This window comes from Pecten maximus, chromosome 19, assembly GCF_902652985.1.
Source record: "Pecten maximus chromosome 19, xPecMax1.1, whole genome shotgun sequence".
NCBI lineage: Eukaryota > Metazoa > Mollusca > Bivalvia > Pectinida > Pectinidae > Pecten > Pecten maximus.
This window is the reverse complement of record NC_047033.1, coordinates 14,732,406-14,749,678: the sequence shown is the minus strand read 5'-3', so window position 1 is coordinate 14,749,678 and position 17,273 is coordinate 14,732,406. Positions and strand designations below refer to the sequence as shown.

The 17,273-nt window shown below is 35.7% G+C and overlaps 1 protein-coding gene across 1 annotated transcript; it reads left to right on the top strand.

Moving 5' to 3' along the window:
- Positions 1 to 6,789: 6,789 nt before the first annotated feature.
- On the top strand, positions 6,790 to 16,655 carry LOC117317429 (sulfotransferase 1A2-like). Its single transcript, XM_033872239.1, has 5 exons — positions 6,790 to 6,964; positions 10,326 to 10,649; positions 11,021 to 11,124; positions 16,041 to 16,227; positions 16,540 to 16,655. Exons 1-5 carry the CDS (start codon positions 6,790 to 6,792, stop codon positions 16,653 to 16,655), a joined length of 906 nt encoding a protein of 301 aa, XP_033728130.1.
- Positions 16,656 to 17,273: the final 618 nt, after the last annotated feature.

The following is a 17,273-nucleotide window of genomic DNA, read 5'->3' as shown; positions in this document are numbered from 1 at the left end:
TCATAGTGATAGGGTCATTCGCTTTATTGCGCTAAAGCTACATCTATAGTTGTTTTTTCTTCTGCATCTGCATTCCGCATCTGCATTATGCATGATAACTAAATTTTGTCCGGACGGAGCGTTTTAATTTCTTTTGATTTGAACTCTTTTTCATGGCCTGGGTGTGGCATAAATAATTTCTGCTACGTCAAATACAAAACGTGAGTTTATTCTGCTGATTAACAGGTTTACATAGATTTTCGCTTGAGCTGCCATGTTTCAATATCAAGCGATCTACCGATCTACAACTATCAACTATCTCGACCCAATGAATGGAACCCGATGACTAGATTCACTAGGCATTCACACAAATCGAATCAAGGTCAACAGAACGTGAAGGCACATAGATACTTATGACCAGCGTGAAGAGATGACTTTTATCAGAGAGGTCCTGTTTATGTCAGTCGGGATTAGCCTTAAGTATATCACATAGAATGTTTCAAATCTATACTTCTCTCGTTAATTTGATCAATGTAGATATGTGTGATTACAAAGTCATGTGCCGGATTTATGCTTCATTTTGCGATACTGTTAACATTTTAATTCAGACTCTGACTTCTTCAAGTACAGCCAATCACCGCAACCGTAGCAGGAGCTGTTTGTGTCAGTACATTCAATACAATAAAAAATCGTCAAGGTAGTACTTTTGTCGTCCTCAGATAGGGCTCAACGCCAGTAATAATACGTCACCGAATATATGATATCAACACTTATTTGTTTGTTTGCTTGGTTCATCGCTCCGTGGATAGACAAAGTCATTTTGAGTCGGGGTCTACTTGAATAGGTCGGCGACTACCTCGTTGAACAACATACTGGATGTCATTCGCATGCCATCCATAGCTATAAGAGTGGTGTTTTGCACAATGACACAACCACCAGCGCATAGACCGGTCCGTTTCACTGCTTCCAATCTGAAACTTAAACCGACAAGGATAGTTCATAGTCATCTTTATAGCGGATTCAGTGATATCTGTTGTAAAACACTATTCTGGTGCAATGGAACAAAATGAAACACAGCTAACTCGGATCACACATATTGCACAATGTAACTAAGCGTTACGCTTACAGGTGCCAATAGCACACAATAGCAGCATTGGCTTCATCCGATTTGACGTTCTAAATGCATGCCCATTGGTTCCATTCTGATCTTCATATGCAAATGACTGGCGTGAAAAACACCACACAAAATATGGCAGAATGGGAGACGTTTCAAACATCAAACATGCTCTTATCAGATCCTATTAAGAACTCTGAACGTGTCAAGAAAGGTGAATTTTAGAAAAAAAGATTCCACTGCTGAGTCTGGGGAAAAAGAGGCATAATTCTACAAAAAAAAAAACAAGCCCACCGTTCAACCACAAAAATAAAACAACAAGAACAAACAAACAAATTTGGTCCACTTGATTATTGTCACAATTTATACTCCCTGAAGGCTACCGTACATAGATGTACATCAAAAGATAAAAATGTGGTAAAACCGTTGAGAACACTCATGTAATAGAGATAGCGGAGCCAGTCGAGGTACGAAGCGAGGACGGAAGTTTTATGAAAATTCTTAAATATGATGACAGGTACTATACGGCTCATTTCGTTGGAAATGTCAAAAATCATCTTGCTGCAATAGATGCGATGGATGTTAGAGATGATGAAATATTCACACTCTCGTACCCAAAGTCAGGTTCGTTTGAAGATGTTTTGTTCGTGTTCGAAATTAGTGTATTTACCCTAGATTGTCTGCTAACAATGGAACACGTTATTATCTGTTTGCTATGATTATATACAATTGATAATTAGCTGATCAATTTGAAATAAGTTTTTATTCTTTATCTGGAAGCATAATTCAAATTTTACAATTAAATGGTCTATTCTAAACATTTTACATGTTTAAGAATGTATCTAGTGTCAGCTAAACACGGTCAACATATGTAACGGAAACTCCGATATTATAAACAAGGCAGAGATATTTCGAAAAAGAGAAAGGCATTGATGGAAAGGAAAATTAGAAATTAGAAAATATGATCTTTTATTGCTATTGTGTTTTCCTTGAAATATACGTATATTATTTTAACTAGATATTCTATTTAACTTGAAAAAATGTGTGAGTATATCAAAGGATAGCTTGACCGTAGCATAAATACCAATCGTATATGAGGGAAGTTTTGATAGTGACCATGACTTTGGTTTAGTACAGCATTCGATATCTGTCAAGAAGACTACAATTTTCCTGTGAAAGCCATAACATAAAAATAAAAGAATATTGAAATAAGAGAAAGAAGATGTTTAAAACGGAATGTTTCCGAAAGAACATAAAAACCATTTGAACATTGCCCTTTTTGGATATAGCGTTCCTATTAAAATGTATATATTTAGATATTTTTCTTCAAATTTTGCATATCAAGAAGTATTTGTTAATTGATACGAAATAAAGTTTTTTTTTTAAAGTTTGTTACGGTTCCTGGTTTGATTACATACAGAATTGGGATAAAGTGAGGACGGAACATAGGGGGAACAATGTGATGTACCTCATCTATGAAGATATGGTACAGGTTAGCTACAGGTCTGACAGAAAAGAGAAATCAAGTTTCATGAAATACTATAATATTGTATAACCGTTTATAACATAACTGGCCCGTTCTGCCCTGTTATACGCCCATGCCACCAATACCGTACGGCACATGTGCAATAACACTGTTGTGACGTCATAATAAATTTGTGACGTCACATGATTGTCTGGTTGGACTGAAACGTCCCACCCGAGCCGGCTTTCGCCTGTCTTACATATAAACAAAAACAAATCAAAATGAAAATTGATATGTGATAAATTTAATCTTACACTTGTAGCTAGCTTATATGCAATTTCTTTAAAATCTTTCAATAATTTATATATATTAATATGTAAGTTATTGAACTCGTCGTCAGATCCTCTATTTATAATATTCCTTTTACTAATGGATATTTTGTTCATAATGAATTTTATATAATGACTTGTTTTGATGGTAGTGGTGATAAAAACGTCATCGCGGTGATATGCCTCTAGCTAAACTATATGTTTCACCACTGTGATATACTACTAGCAGAGCTAGTGAATATATCTTTCACTTCTGGAAAGCATTACTGACGCGTAGCTTGACGCTTCATCCTTATTGCCTTTTTTTGGCTGAGTCGGAAACAAGAGCCAAGGGGCTTCATACTTCTAGCTGAGTAACAAAAGTACCAAGGCCCTTCACTATTGTATCACATGTTAACAAAGAAAGTGCATATATGGATAGAAATAATCCCCGATTGTTATATAATACATCTGGGATGCAGGACCTACGTTCCCATGTGCAAAAGTTGGCGATGTTCCTTTGGGTGTCTTTCGGACCGGACTACCTGGACACGGTGACTGAAAAGTGTTCCGAAATATGGCAACCAACAGAAGCCACCATCCGATCAATGGAAAGAAATTACCTCTATGATATCATTGATTATAATTAAAATGAAATTGCATTGAAACTTACAAATGATTTAAGCAATATTAGCATATGGGCAACAAAATTGGATATCAATTTTCAATCCACTGAAAACAGAAGTTTTATTTCTTTTTTTTTCGAGAAAAAGAGAACTAATTTTCCGTAGTAATAGCAAATGGACTCACCTTATTAACTATATTATGATCATGCCTTCAAAAGAATAAGGATTGTGAGAATGCTGAAACAAAAAGTTTAAAGAAAAAGTCTCAGGACAATATATAATCATTTATAAGGCCAATATTAGAATATGGGGATGTAGTATGGGGCAACAGTTAATATAAAATTCTCTAGAGTCAATTCAATTAGAGACACAAACATTAATGACAGGATTAAGACGAGGGATATCACACAATAAGCTTTATGTAGACACTCGTATTAAACCTCTTAGTTCCAGGCGAAAACAGCATAAACTAGTACTAATGTACAAAATTTTAAACGATAAAAGTCCTAAATATCTAAGAGATATTGTCGAACCCTTCATTAATGAGAATGAAAATGCTATGTTTCCGTTGAGAAATAACTGAGTATTTAATCCCCCACTATGTAGAACAGAACATTATGCTAACAGTTTTTCCTCGTCAACTATCAGAGATTAGAAAAATCTATTTCCATTTAATACCACAAACATTAATTCTTTAGAACAAGTTAAATTTTGTTTTGAAAATTCTCAAGATGATATCTTAGTACAAACTACCAATACATTTAAATATCTTGAACTTAAGAAATATAACATGCTACTTTGTCAGCTCTAAATATAATGCTAGTAACATAAACTCTTATCTTTACAGTAGTCACCTGTAACCTTAACTCTGATCTTTACAGTGGTCACCTGTAACCTTAACTCTGATCTTTACAGTGGCCACCTGTAACCTAAACTCTGATCTTTACAGTGGTCACCTGTAACCTAAACTCTGATCTTTACAGTGGCCACATGTAACCTAAACTCTGATCTTTACAGTGGTCACCTGTAACCTAAACTCTGATCTTTACAGTGGTCACCTGTAACCTAAACTCTGATCTTTACAGTGGCCACCTGTAACCTAAACTCTGATCTTTACAGTGGTCACCTGTAACGTAAACTCTGATCTTTACAGTGGTCACCTGTAACCTAAACTCTGATCTTTACAGTGGTCACCTGTAACGTAAACTCTGATCTTTACAGTGGTCACCTGTAACGTAAACTCTGATCTTTACAGTAGTCACCTGTAACCTTAACTCTGATCTTTACAGTGGTCACCTGTAATCTTAACTCTGATCTTTACAGTGGTCACCTGTAACCTTAACTCTGATCTTTACAGTGGTCACCTGTAACCTTAACTCTGATCTTTACAGTGGTCACCTGTAACCTAAACTCTGATCTTTACAGTGGTCACCTGTAACCTTAACTCTGATCTTTACAGTGGTCACCTGTAACCTTAACTCTGATCTTTACAGTGGTCACCTGTAACCTAAACTCTTATCTTTACAGTGGTCACCTGTAACCTTAACTCTGATCTTTACAGTGGTCACCAGAGTTAATCAGCGGCATGAAGATGTAATCATGAAAATGAAAATACACAACACTGTATATTTGAATGTCCACTTATACTTACTCTAGGAGACAGTTGCATCAAAGTATATCACAACTAGGTAATCATGATCACTATAATCTACACATTCTTCTGAATGGGTGTGTATTGTGTACCACTAATACTGGTAAGTCTTTTCCTCAAATTATTACTGAATATATATACCAAATTTGATATGATATATTCCTCACAAATACTTAAACATTAACATAATATAAAACTTCAACTACTGCTTGAGTGACGTAATAAAGTTATTTTATATAATGATGTAAATTAAAACTAACAATATTGATATTAATTTTTGATAGACCAGACTGGATGAATATTGTTATGTGACAGCAATGTTTGTTTTTTTACATTATAATAATGATTTATAATCGAACTATTCTTATTATATTACTTAAGAGAGAACTCCAGACATTGAGTAAAATTTATCCCACAAATTAAAACTCTCCTAATATGAAATACCATAATATGCAGAGTTACTGATGAACTGTCATGCATCTCTGTTAGGTAGATGGTCGATGTGTTGATACACAGTTTCCAACATAATCCGTACGTGCTAGCTCATCAGTTTATCTGCACCAATGGTATGATGATAATTGATTTAATGAATTTCTATAATACTCATATTAATTTAGAGTTATCTCGCCTTATTTGTGATAGTAGGTGGATACCACAGCAGATTAGCACATATAAACATTAATTTAATTGTAATAATTTGGAAAGGACTTAATAGGCGTAGCGTGATGTCCAATCCTTCTCACATATAGCAAGTCACCAAAGAATCTGAAACGGTCAAGATAGCACTATAAAATGTCTGTATGATACAGTAAGTAGATAGGGACACACAATCATGGAAAATAAACAACATAATAACTAAACAATAAAATGAATAAATAAATGGGTCAAAATCAAGATCATCACTCGATTTAACACGTAACGTGTAGTAAAATAGGACAATAATAATGATCTAATAATGATAAACGTGAAAGAATGTGAACGCACAGATGCATTAATTCCGAGGAGTCTCTTATTGACGGTAGCTGGGAATTAGCCAAAATATATCACATAGAACATTTCAAAGTTGACTGCGAATTTTGTATTAATCATCAAATTCACCAGATTTATTGTCAATGCATTTCATTTACCTACCCATGTTGTACCCAATATAGCAACTAAATTTATGCATAATGTCCATGACCAGATTAACATCGATGTGCGATGATAAAAAAAATCAGTACATATAAGCAGCCCTGCTTTGCCCGATTCTGTAAATATATGGTCGTCTTGGTTCTGCGTAACGCAGTATACTATGTAAAGAAAGCCCATTTACAATCAAAATAAATATATATTTACAGTAGCAATGACGTAACAATAGGTTCATTACCAATTTTGGTAGTGCCCGGAAGCGAATGGCACCATGGTACATAGTCTACATTTGTGAAGAAAATGGGAAGTCAGTATTTTATCACGTGATGTACTAAATATCTATTACAGTACTTAATTCATATGTAAATATGCTACTCACATGCGAGTCTTTGATAAAATACTGTCGTAAAAAGTTAATATTGAGATGTTTACGGCGACACAAGGCCATCGTATATGATTTGTAATAGGTAAGTGTAGTCTGATACATCTGTTGAACAGACTGATAATTCATCATAAAGATGGCGCAGTTAGTGGAAGTACGAAACGACGACGGGAGTTTTCTGAAACTGAAAAAGTATGATGACAGGTACTATATTCATCGCTTCGTTGGAAATGTCAAGGATCATCTTGCTGCAATAGATGTGATGAACGTCAGGGAAGATGACACATTCATACTCTCGTACCCAAAGTCAGGTTAGGTATATTCGATTGATAGATAGCTTATCATATAAAATCAATATTTATCCTAGTCTGGAAGCATGTCTCAATTCTTCACAAATTAATTGGTGTATTCTTGGCAGGTTCGTGAATTTTGGCTCTGGACAGTAGTGTTTCCATCAAAATGTCACTTGAATTAGTTTAGTATTTCCAGTGCAGACAATTCTGGACGTTATTCGTATGCAATGCCCACGATTGTGCTTTTTGATAAGCAGAAAGCCATATTTTATGATTTCTTAAAATTTGACTTCGCTTCGGCAAAGCAAAGTATAAAGCTTCACATAATTCCGGACAGTATTGCAGTTTGCCTAATATACAGCAGAGAGCCGTTATATACACCTTTTGTTATATATGTCTTTTGTTATATACACCTTTTGTTATATACTTCTTTTGTTATACAAGTACCAGAACTGATAACACATTATTGCCAGTGAAAGTCACAGACATGGACCTCTGAAGACGCGAGGCCTGACAACACAAATGTAGACTTATTAGAAAGAAAACAAAAACTTTCGCTGATATAGACAAAATGCAATACAGGTGGGAAAATCAGTGAAACTCCCTATGAATGATAAACATCACTAAAACATGTGTGATTTTATGTAAATTTGTATCTTTAAGTATTTCCGACACACACATTGTTATAAACAAGCTAGTTTGGGTTTTTCGCATTGCTTCAAGGTCATTTATATAGGATAGTCAATTTGAATTTTCAAAACGAATACTAAGTATCTACAAATTTGCATCAATCTTTTCATGAAGCATATCAAAATGATTATCTGGACATGCAGTTTATAAAAATCACCAATAATTTGCTGTCGATACTAAACGTTACTTCTGTATTGTGGGAGGATGTAGCAGGTATAAGTCACACAAATAACCAAGCATGAACACTAACCATGCTGTTATGTTCACAAACGTCTAAGCACGCAAAAGGGGCATTTGTTGGCCAGGTTTGGCGTTATGTACGTATATACACTTATTTTGTTTATCATTGAAAAGCAAATGACGGGTGTGAGTTATATAACACCAATACAATATCAAGGGAAGATTTTCAATCAATAAACCTGCTCTTGCTCGCTAGTACTATTAATACATGTGATTGTACCTGCAATATGCCTAGGCGATTATAAAATCACCAGAGACTTTATCAAGTGCATGGCAATTGATTTCATAACGTCGTAGTAAATGACTGTAACAAATTGAAATAAACATGTATACTTGACTTACAAGTAAGTTGAACTACAATGTAACTTGTTTTGTAGTGTAACCTAACTTACAATGTCACTTTTCTTACAATTTAACTTCCAATTGACATACAATGTAACTTGACTTACAATATACTTATTGAGCTTCACCAGTTTACGGTATAATATTTACTGCTCGATTAATCCTCCATTCTCATGCAAACACCACTTGATTCCAATGAAAAATATTCTAGATACCAGCATTGTTTAATTCCAACAGAAAATTAGTAAACCTTCGGTTATACATCATTCCGTATCATATGGGCTCTTGAACACGTTATATTTAAATAGGACAACTCGACCTAAATTGTATATGAGATGCTATGAGAACCATAACAGACGATTGCGACTTACTGAATACACCATATGTCATTTCTTATCGTTACAATTCCCAGTAATTCTTCAGTAATTTCTGACAGCGATGATTTACATTTTCGATTATATTATTTTACATTGTATTAATCACAACAATACTGACAAACAAACAGTGTAACCTCACAATCTGTCGAAAGTTTAAAAAAAAAACAGCACACCATAGCATCCCGCATCATAGATTCCAAATAAAGCACACCTTTTATCTAGACGTCAATAGTGGAAAACACCAAATCATTTTCAATCAAAGAGACATAACTTGTAAATGCTAAACTAATTCTAAGTACTTTCTGGATCAAGAAGTGTGTTTTCACGGCAAATAGTTAAAATGTGGAGTTTGGGGCATTTTTCAAAAATATACATCTTTTACCTCAATCTCAGCGGCTGAACACTTTTTCTTTTAACACAGACTTTTTGCCATGTTCAGAATTCTTAATAATGTCTAATGACAGCATTTTTGACGTTTGAAAAGCCTTCCAATATGCCATACATTTGTGATATCATTCCAAACCGCCATATGCAAGTCGAGGTCAAACTAGAATAAGTGTTTACAGTGCTTATGCGTATATAGTATAAAACCAAATATGGTCAAACCATTACTTTTGTTGTGTGCTTTGAATTTTTTCAAACATAACGGCATGGTTATTTTGTTCAATATATGTGATACATTGAGCTTATTGTAATCCGATTAACCATGCATATTTCGTATGTTATTTTGAATTTACCTGCAGCTAAACACATTGCATGTCAACAGCAAGACCCATCGTAAGCCAAGTTATAACTGTTGGATTCAATCATAGTAAGAGCTTTTGATTTGTTTAATGTCCTGTCAACACCTATGTTGTTTCAGGGAAGGCCTCGTCTGTGTGGTATGTTTTCGTTTCGTATTGTTTAATGTCCATTCAACGGCTATGCTCTTTTAGGGACAGCCTCATCTGTGTGGGTATGGTTAGCCTTTTAAGGACGGCCTCTCCTGTGTGGGTATGGTTAGTCTGTTAAGGACGGCCTCTCCTGTGTGGGTATGGTTAATCTGTTAAGGACGGCCTCTCCTGTGTGGGTATGATTAGTCTGTTAAGGACGGCCTCCTCTGTGTGGGTATGGTTAATCTGTTAAGGACGGCCTCCCTGTGTGGGTATGGTTAATCTGTTAAGGACGGCCTCTCCTGTGTGGGTATGGTTAATCTGTTAAGGACGGCCTCTCCCTGTGTGGGTATGGTTAATCTGTTAAGGACGGCCTCCCCTGTGTGGGTATGGTTAGTCTGTTAAGGACGGCCTCCCCGTGTGGGTATGGTTAATCTGTTAAGGACGGCCTCCCCGTGTGGGTATGGTTAGTTTGTTAAGGACGGCCTCCCCGTGTAGGTATGGTTAGTCTGTTAAGGACGGCCTCCCCAGTGTGGGCATGTTAAGACTTTTAAGGACGGCCTCCCTTGTGTGTGTATGGTTGGTCTGTTAAGGACGGCCTCCCCTGTGTGTGTATGGCTGGTCTGTTAAGGACGTCCACCCCTGTGTGGGTTTACTGGTATAACGTATACGAGTTAAGTACCCTACAGGATGTCTGGTTTACCTATATAACGTATACGAGTTAAGTACCCTACAGGATTACTTTGGAATAGAGAACCTAAAAAATTGCTTATCAGCGCTAATGTTACTAGATCTATGTTATCCTAATATACAATTTTAATTAAAATTTCTTGACTCTTGAACTAAAACTTTCTTCAGGAACCCATTGGACATTTACTCTAGCCAGCATGCTTCGTACAGGGGAGACAATCTACCGCGGATCGCCCACATTTTTAGACTTTACCGACATGGAGACGATTGATAACCTCCCGTCCCCCAGAGTCTTTGCCAGTCACATGACCTTTGACTTCATGCCCAAACAAGTCAAAGAGGGGAAAGGCAAGGTCGTTGCAATATTTCGGAATCTAAAAGATGTCATGTCGTCACTATATGCATTCGGGAAGATAATGGATCACCCAGACTTCCTCAGTAGGTACCAATTCACGTGGAAAGGTCTTCTCGAATTACACATGAAAGGCCAAAGTAAGTACCTGTTGAGACAAAAAATAACTCATATCAGCAAGTTTGTTAGATATAAATCTATCTTATCACAAAGCAAACAGTGAGAAGTTAATTATTATAAATAAATCAAAAGTGTTACATATAGTTTGAGAATGCCAAAGACCTTTGGCGTAAGGTAAACACGATCGACGTCTGCCATGGAAATCCCGATGTTTTGAGCAAAGCATGGACATTTCGAAAACACAAAAAGTCATTGATAAAAAGGAAAATTCTCGAAAGACGATACAAATCAGATAATGATTTTTTATGACTATCGTGTTCCCCATAAAATTTATGATTTTAATTGGATATTCCATTTTGACTTATGACAATGTACGAGTTTCATTGTTTAGTTTTCTGCGGTTTCTGGTTTGAATACATACAGAATTGGGATAACGTGAGGAGGGAGCACCAGGGGAATAATATAATGTACCTTATGTACGAAGATATGATACAGGTAAGATCGAGGTTCAAAGGATAACGGAAATCAACTTTGAAGACGATGTTTTGACCTTTTTATATTTCATTACATTTCTGCTATCAGATTTGTTTAGAATGTATTTTATAAGGCTTAATTTATTATTATGTTATGAAGATGAATACTGTTTTCAGCATATTGAACGAATTCACCCTAGATCTGTCAGTAAAACAGTTACCAGATGGTTCATCACTGTGACATACACCTGTCCGAGTCAGTAACAGGTGACTAGATGGTTCACCCCTGTGACATACATCTGTCAGAGTCAGTAAGAAGTGACTTGATGGCTCACCACTGTGACACACCTCTGGCCGAGTCAGTAAGAAGTGACTAGATGGTCTACCACTGTGACATACTTCTTGATGAGTCAGTAACTAGTGACTTGATGGTTTATAACTATGACATACCTCTAGTTGAATCAATAACTAGTGACTAGATGGTTTATAACTATGGCATACCTCTAGTTGAATCAGTAACAACTGACTAGATGATTCACCACTGTGACATACCTCTAGCCGAGTCAGTAACAAGCGACTAGACGGTTCATCACTGTGACATACCTCTAGCTGAGTCAGTAACAAGTGACTAGATGGTTTACTACTGTGACATACCTCTAGCTGAGTCAGTAACAAGTGACTAGATGGTCCACTACTGTGACATACCTCTAGGTAAGTCAGTAACAAGTGACTAGATTATTTTCCACTGTGACATACCTCTAGCTGAGTCAGTAACAAGTGACTAGATGGTTCACCACTGTGACATACATCTAGTTGAGTCAGTAACAAGTGACTAGATGGTTCATCAATGTTACATACCTCTAGCCGAGTCATTAACAAGTAACTAGATGGTTCACCAATGTGACATACCTCTAACTGAGTCAGTAACAAGTGACAGGATGGTTCAGCACTGTGACATACCTCTAGCCGAGTCAGTAACAAGTGACTAGATAGTTCACCGCTGTGACATACCTCTAGTTGAGTCAGTAACAAGTGACTAGATGATTCTCCACTGTGACATACCTCTAGCTGAATCACTTACAAGAGACTAGATGGTTCACCACTGTGACACACCTCTAGCTGAGTCAGTAACAAGTGACAGGATGGTTCACACTGTGACATACATCTGTCTGAGTCAGTAACAAGTGACAAGATAGTTCAACACTGTGACATACCTTAAGCTGAGTCAGTAACAAGTGACTAGATGGTTCACCACTGTGACATACAGTTGAGTGTAGACTAAAGGTTACACAAAGTGCACTCCGAGTGCACTCCGTTTGGACTCGGAGTGCACTCCGTTTGGACTCCAGGTAAACTTGGAGTGCACTCGGAGTGCACTCCAAGTTTACCTGGAGTCCTATCAGGCTCCAATCCTACCTGGGACCACATGTATCACATGTACCTGTAACCAAGTACATATATACATAATGTTTATAGATATATATATACTCTTATACATTTAGACTCCTTAACATGTAACAATTAGATATGTGTTACTGTTTTATCTTTGTATATATCATCTCATTATTTTGTTGGTTCATTTTTCGTTGGTTAAACCCTACATAAAATGAATAGATCTGGCACTTCGTTGAAAAATGTATGATAGCATTCCTTTGATTTGAAGAGTTTTAACAAGCCACATCAATTAGTAGAAAATTGGCAATAAACAAAAATGTATATAAATTTGGCAAGTTGTTTGTGGTCTCTCAAAATGTAGAGTTTGATTGTGTACTGGACATAACTTGTACTCGAAGTACTAAGTACTGTTTTTAATATATTTCAAATACTTTTCTTCCAACAGTTTATATTTATCTTAACATACAATAAAAAAGAAAGTTGTTTTTTTTATCACCTGGATAGCATATTCTGGATCTAATGTCTAATTTTGATTTACAGTTTAACATCAGACTTACATTTCTATTTGGTAAACCAACTTTTTTTGTTATGCCTGCCTCATTAAATCCAGGTTATACATGGAGTTCTTTTAACAGTTATATCAGATACATCCTCCCCCCCCCCCTCCCCCCAACTTCCAGGTCAATATTTACCTGTATATCAAGCGTGATTACAGGGGTGTGGAGAAAAGACAGACTTACACTGACCCCAATAATGACCCCTTCCTCCAAGTTTACCTCGTAAGGTGTGAAGATCTGGACAGGTGTACACACGGTCATCTAACTAGATAAAGAGCCCCTTAATTGTTAGATGGAAACTGGTCATCACACCTTACCTTTACCTAGCCCCCGTTTCCTCTGGCCCTGACACACACCATGTCTGGTGTATTATGGTGTCAGGGCCAGAGGAAACTCCGGCTAACCTTTATCAAGGTCTTATAGAAATAAAGGTACATACTTGTGACGGTCGATATCTGACACTTTTGAAATTATATGATTGTCCATTCCTATTACAGTATTATTAAAACAGTTATAAGTCATTTATAGAAAAAAAAATATTTGAATTTTTTTTTATTTCAAACTGGTACTATTACTTTGTCTTTGATATTATAATGGAAACATGTATAGAGTATTAGAGGTCAATATGTAAATCAACATAGATTAATATAATGTTCATGTTTGAGTTAAGTAAATACTTATCAAACATTCCATACACCAACTGCAGCGGGCCTTATTTTTTTAAAGTTTGAACATTTAACTTTATGATTTTATAATTGGCTTGAACAACCATTGTACATTCATGACCTGTATCTGTTACATACAATGTATGAGTGACACATATTATGATAGCTATTGACAGAATGGGATAGAAAACGATGTAGTTCCAACAGGTCAGTTTTACAGGTAAATGGTACATAGGTTGCCGTGTCCAACTGCCCTGAGGCAAATTTTACCTCAGGCTCTATAATCTTATTTCCTGGATGAGAACAATGTGTACTAATTACGGGTATAAAGCTATAGGTTGGTTTTTGGGAAATGGTGAATTTACATTCATTATACCATTTTGAATTACACTGATTTTTTTTTTTTTTTTTTACTTTAATCTCTTTCTTTACAATTAATTTTTTAAAGCAATGTCTTTATATTTTTGAATATTACAAGATAAGAACTGCATCATTTCTTAATTTGATTTGCATTAATTTTTTTTGAACTTATATCATTCAACATTGTACCTCTACATAACCGGACACCTGCATAAACCAGCCAATACGTTTGGTCTCAAGGACTTACGGTTTAGACAGGTTACAATGTAATAAGAAACAACTTATTTTACTTTCTAATTTCAGTAAAGAATGACTTCATTTCAATAGAGTTTGTCTTCTTAAACCTGTTAACCAATTTGTTAATGGTTTTACAACTTATCTTGATATTTCCACCTTAATTACACTGGTATTTAGTTTATACATGTAATTTTGGTCTGATTAAGGCCTCTCAAATGGAGAGCTACAATCCTTTCCTTCAAGTCAGGAGATAATCTTACTGTTGTGTTAATTGGCCTGAGGTTATAACACTGTGACAGCTTCATCATTTGAAGCCATACAGTGACAGTATTGACACAGGTATTTCTGTGAACTCAGGACAGTACCTGTAGCTGGCTCCTAAAACTCACCTGGCACAGTATCAGGGGTGTCAGGCCAGAGTCAGTCATGCATGGCCAATAATAATAGCAATTAAACAGATACTGTCATTCATTATGGGTAGTACAGAACTACATACTTGTGTGTACGTTATGTCAGAACATTAATTTAACTAGGTAATGCTCGTGAATATGTACAGTTGTAAATGTATATTTTTCTAATGATACATTTAAATATATAACCTATTATATATCAACTAAAAGGATTGTTCATTTTATAATTACTATAAAAAAACACATAATTCATTAAATACTGTAAACTTTCAATATTTTGAATAATCAATAACGTAATATAGATATATTATCTGAACTTCCTTACAGTCATGATATATGTACAGTAATAAATATTCTAATTGAAATAATTTTCAATTCCTTAATAAAACTGAAATACAATTTACTTACATATGAAATAATAAGCAATTAACTTTCATAGAAACCTGATTAAAGCATAAATTGTATAACTGTCTTTTATGGATCTTAATAAATATAAATTTAACATGTAGGCATTATTACCATGTATTAACAATAAAAGAAATATTCCTAGTAGACTAAACAAATGTTAATAGTGATATTAACAGAACAAAAGTAATTTGTAAAAATCTATTTATTTATATGTAAATTATATTAAAAGCATCAATTATTTAATATATATATATGATATAATCTGATTAAAGAACTGGGGTAGGCATGGTGTCTTATAGGACTCCAGGTAGACTCGGAGTCCACTTGGAGTGCACTCCAAGTTTACCTGGAGTCCAAACGGAGTGCACTCCAAGTCCAAATGGAGTGCACTCGGAGTGCACTTGGGTGTAACCTTTAGTCTACACTCAACTGTACCTCTAGCTGAGTCAGTAACAAGTGACTAGATAGTTCACCGCTGTGACATACCTCTAGTTGAGTCAGTAACAAGTGACTAGATGATTCTCCACTGTGACATACCTCTAGCTGAGTCAGTAACAAGTGATTAGAAGGTTCACCACTGTGGCATACCTCTGTCTGAGTCAGTAACAAATGACTAGATGGTTTACGACTGCGACATACCTCTAGCTGAGTCGGTAGCAAGTGACTAGCTAGATCACCACTGTCACAACTTTCTGGTTACATCTGTACATCTGTATTTACTTTTTCATTGGTTCTACCTGTCAGAAATCGATTGTGATGTAATGCTTTGGACAATGACGTTGTTTTGACTTTTAAAACCTGTTAAAAGATATGCTTCTGTGTAATGTGATAAGAAGTATTGAACTGTCACAGTTTTCGACAAAGGTTTCAAAAATAAAAAATGTTATTATTTACCTTTGGATCTAGGACCTAAGATCACACGTGCAAAAGTTAGCGTTGTTCCTTGGTGTGTCGTTTGGACCGGGCTTCCTGGACAAGGTAACTGAAAAGTGTACGTTCCGGAACATGGCAACAGAAGCCACAAAGACGTTTACGCAATCCGATCTTTGGAACGAATTGCCCAAATCTAAAACCATCCCTATCTACAGAAAAGGTATGTACAAGATGGTCGTCATCAAAGAGAACTTCTTGCATTGTATTGATGTTGAATCTATACATATGTGTTTATGTGGTTGGCATCGTCGACAAAGAAAATTATTCCTTTGCTAAACATCTAGACGTAGTAACCCTGTACTTTTTCTATTGTGTCCATAACTATGAATATCCTTTTCCCCTTTTTGTACTTGTGTTGTAAGCTACGTTTTCGTTAACATACCGGTAACCGTATTCCCTGTTTTTGTCATACAGTTTCTATTATCATTGATATGACTAATTTGCATAAACATAAATGTTTTATTCATTTCAGGTGAAGTCGGAGACTGGAAAAATTACTTCACAGTTGCTCAAAATGAACACTTTGATAAAGTATATAACGAGAAAATGAAAAACTCAAGTTTCGATTTCCGATTTGAATCCTGGTAACATAGATCAACTATGGCAGCTGTAACGATATCTCATTAATGTATATTCAATCGAACGCACCGCATTGTGTATTGGTGCACGTGTTGTTGTGACGTCACCATGTATTGGGTAGAGCACATGGAACCTCAGAATACAAGATTATGGACCTGAAGCTGATCAGTTGTGTTGTATGTCTAACGTTGGTAAGGCTATAAAGGTTGCTAAGACAAACGTTACATGGTGTCAGAAGTGGGAAACACAAGAAATGACAAACTATGCGATGTATAACAGACATTCCATGGGGACCATTTTGGAGAATTTGTATGGAGAAAAGAGCTAAGAATTAAATCTCCTACTGAGGTGTGGTCCTGGTTAATGTCTAATTAAAGGTGTTTTTCTAGTTAGCGTCTTTTGTGCAATCAGTATGAAAAAAAATGGTTCAAACTTGTTCCAAGTCATTGAGGGAAGATTTTACTTCCACTGGAGATTATGGATATACATTAAACGATAGAAATGTACTAGAAGAGAAGGCTGATATGCTATACTCCAGTCAGGGTAATACGTAGGAAAACAGGTAAATATGTAGACTCTTACCCATAGGTACGGCAGTGCTTGACTGGTGTTTAGTCAAGGTATTTA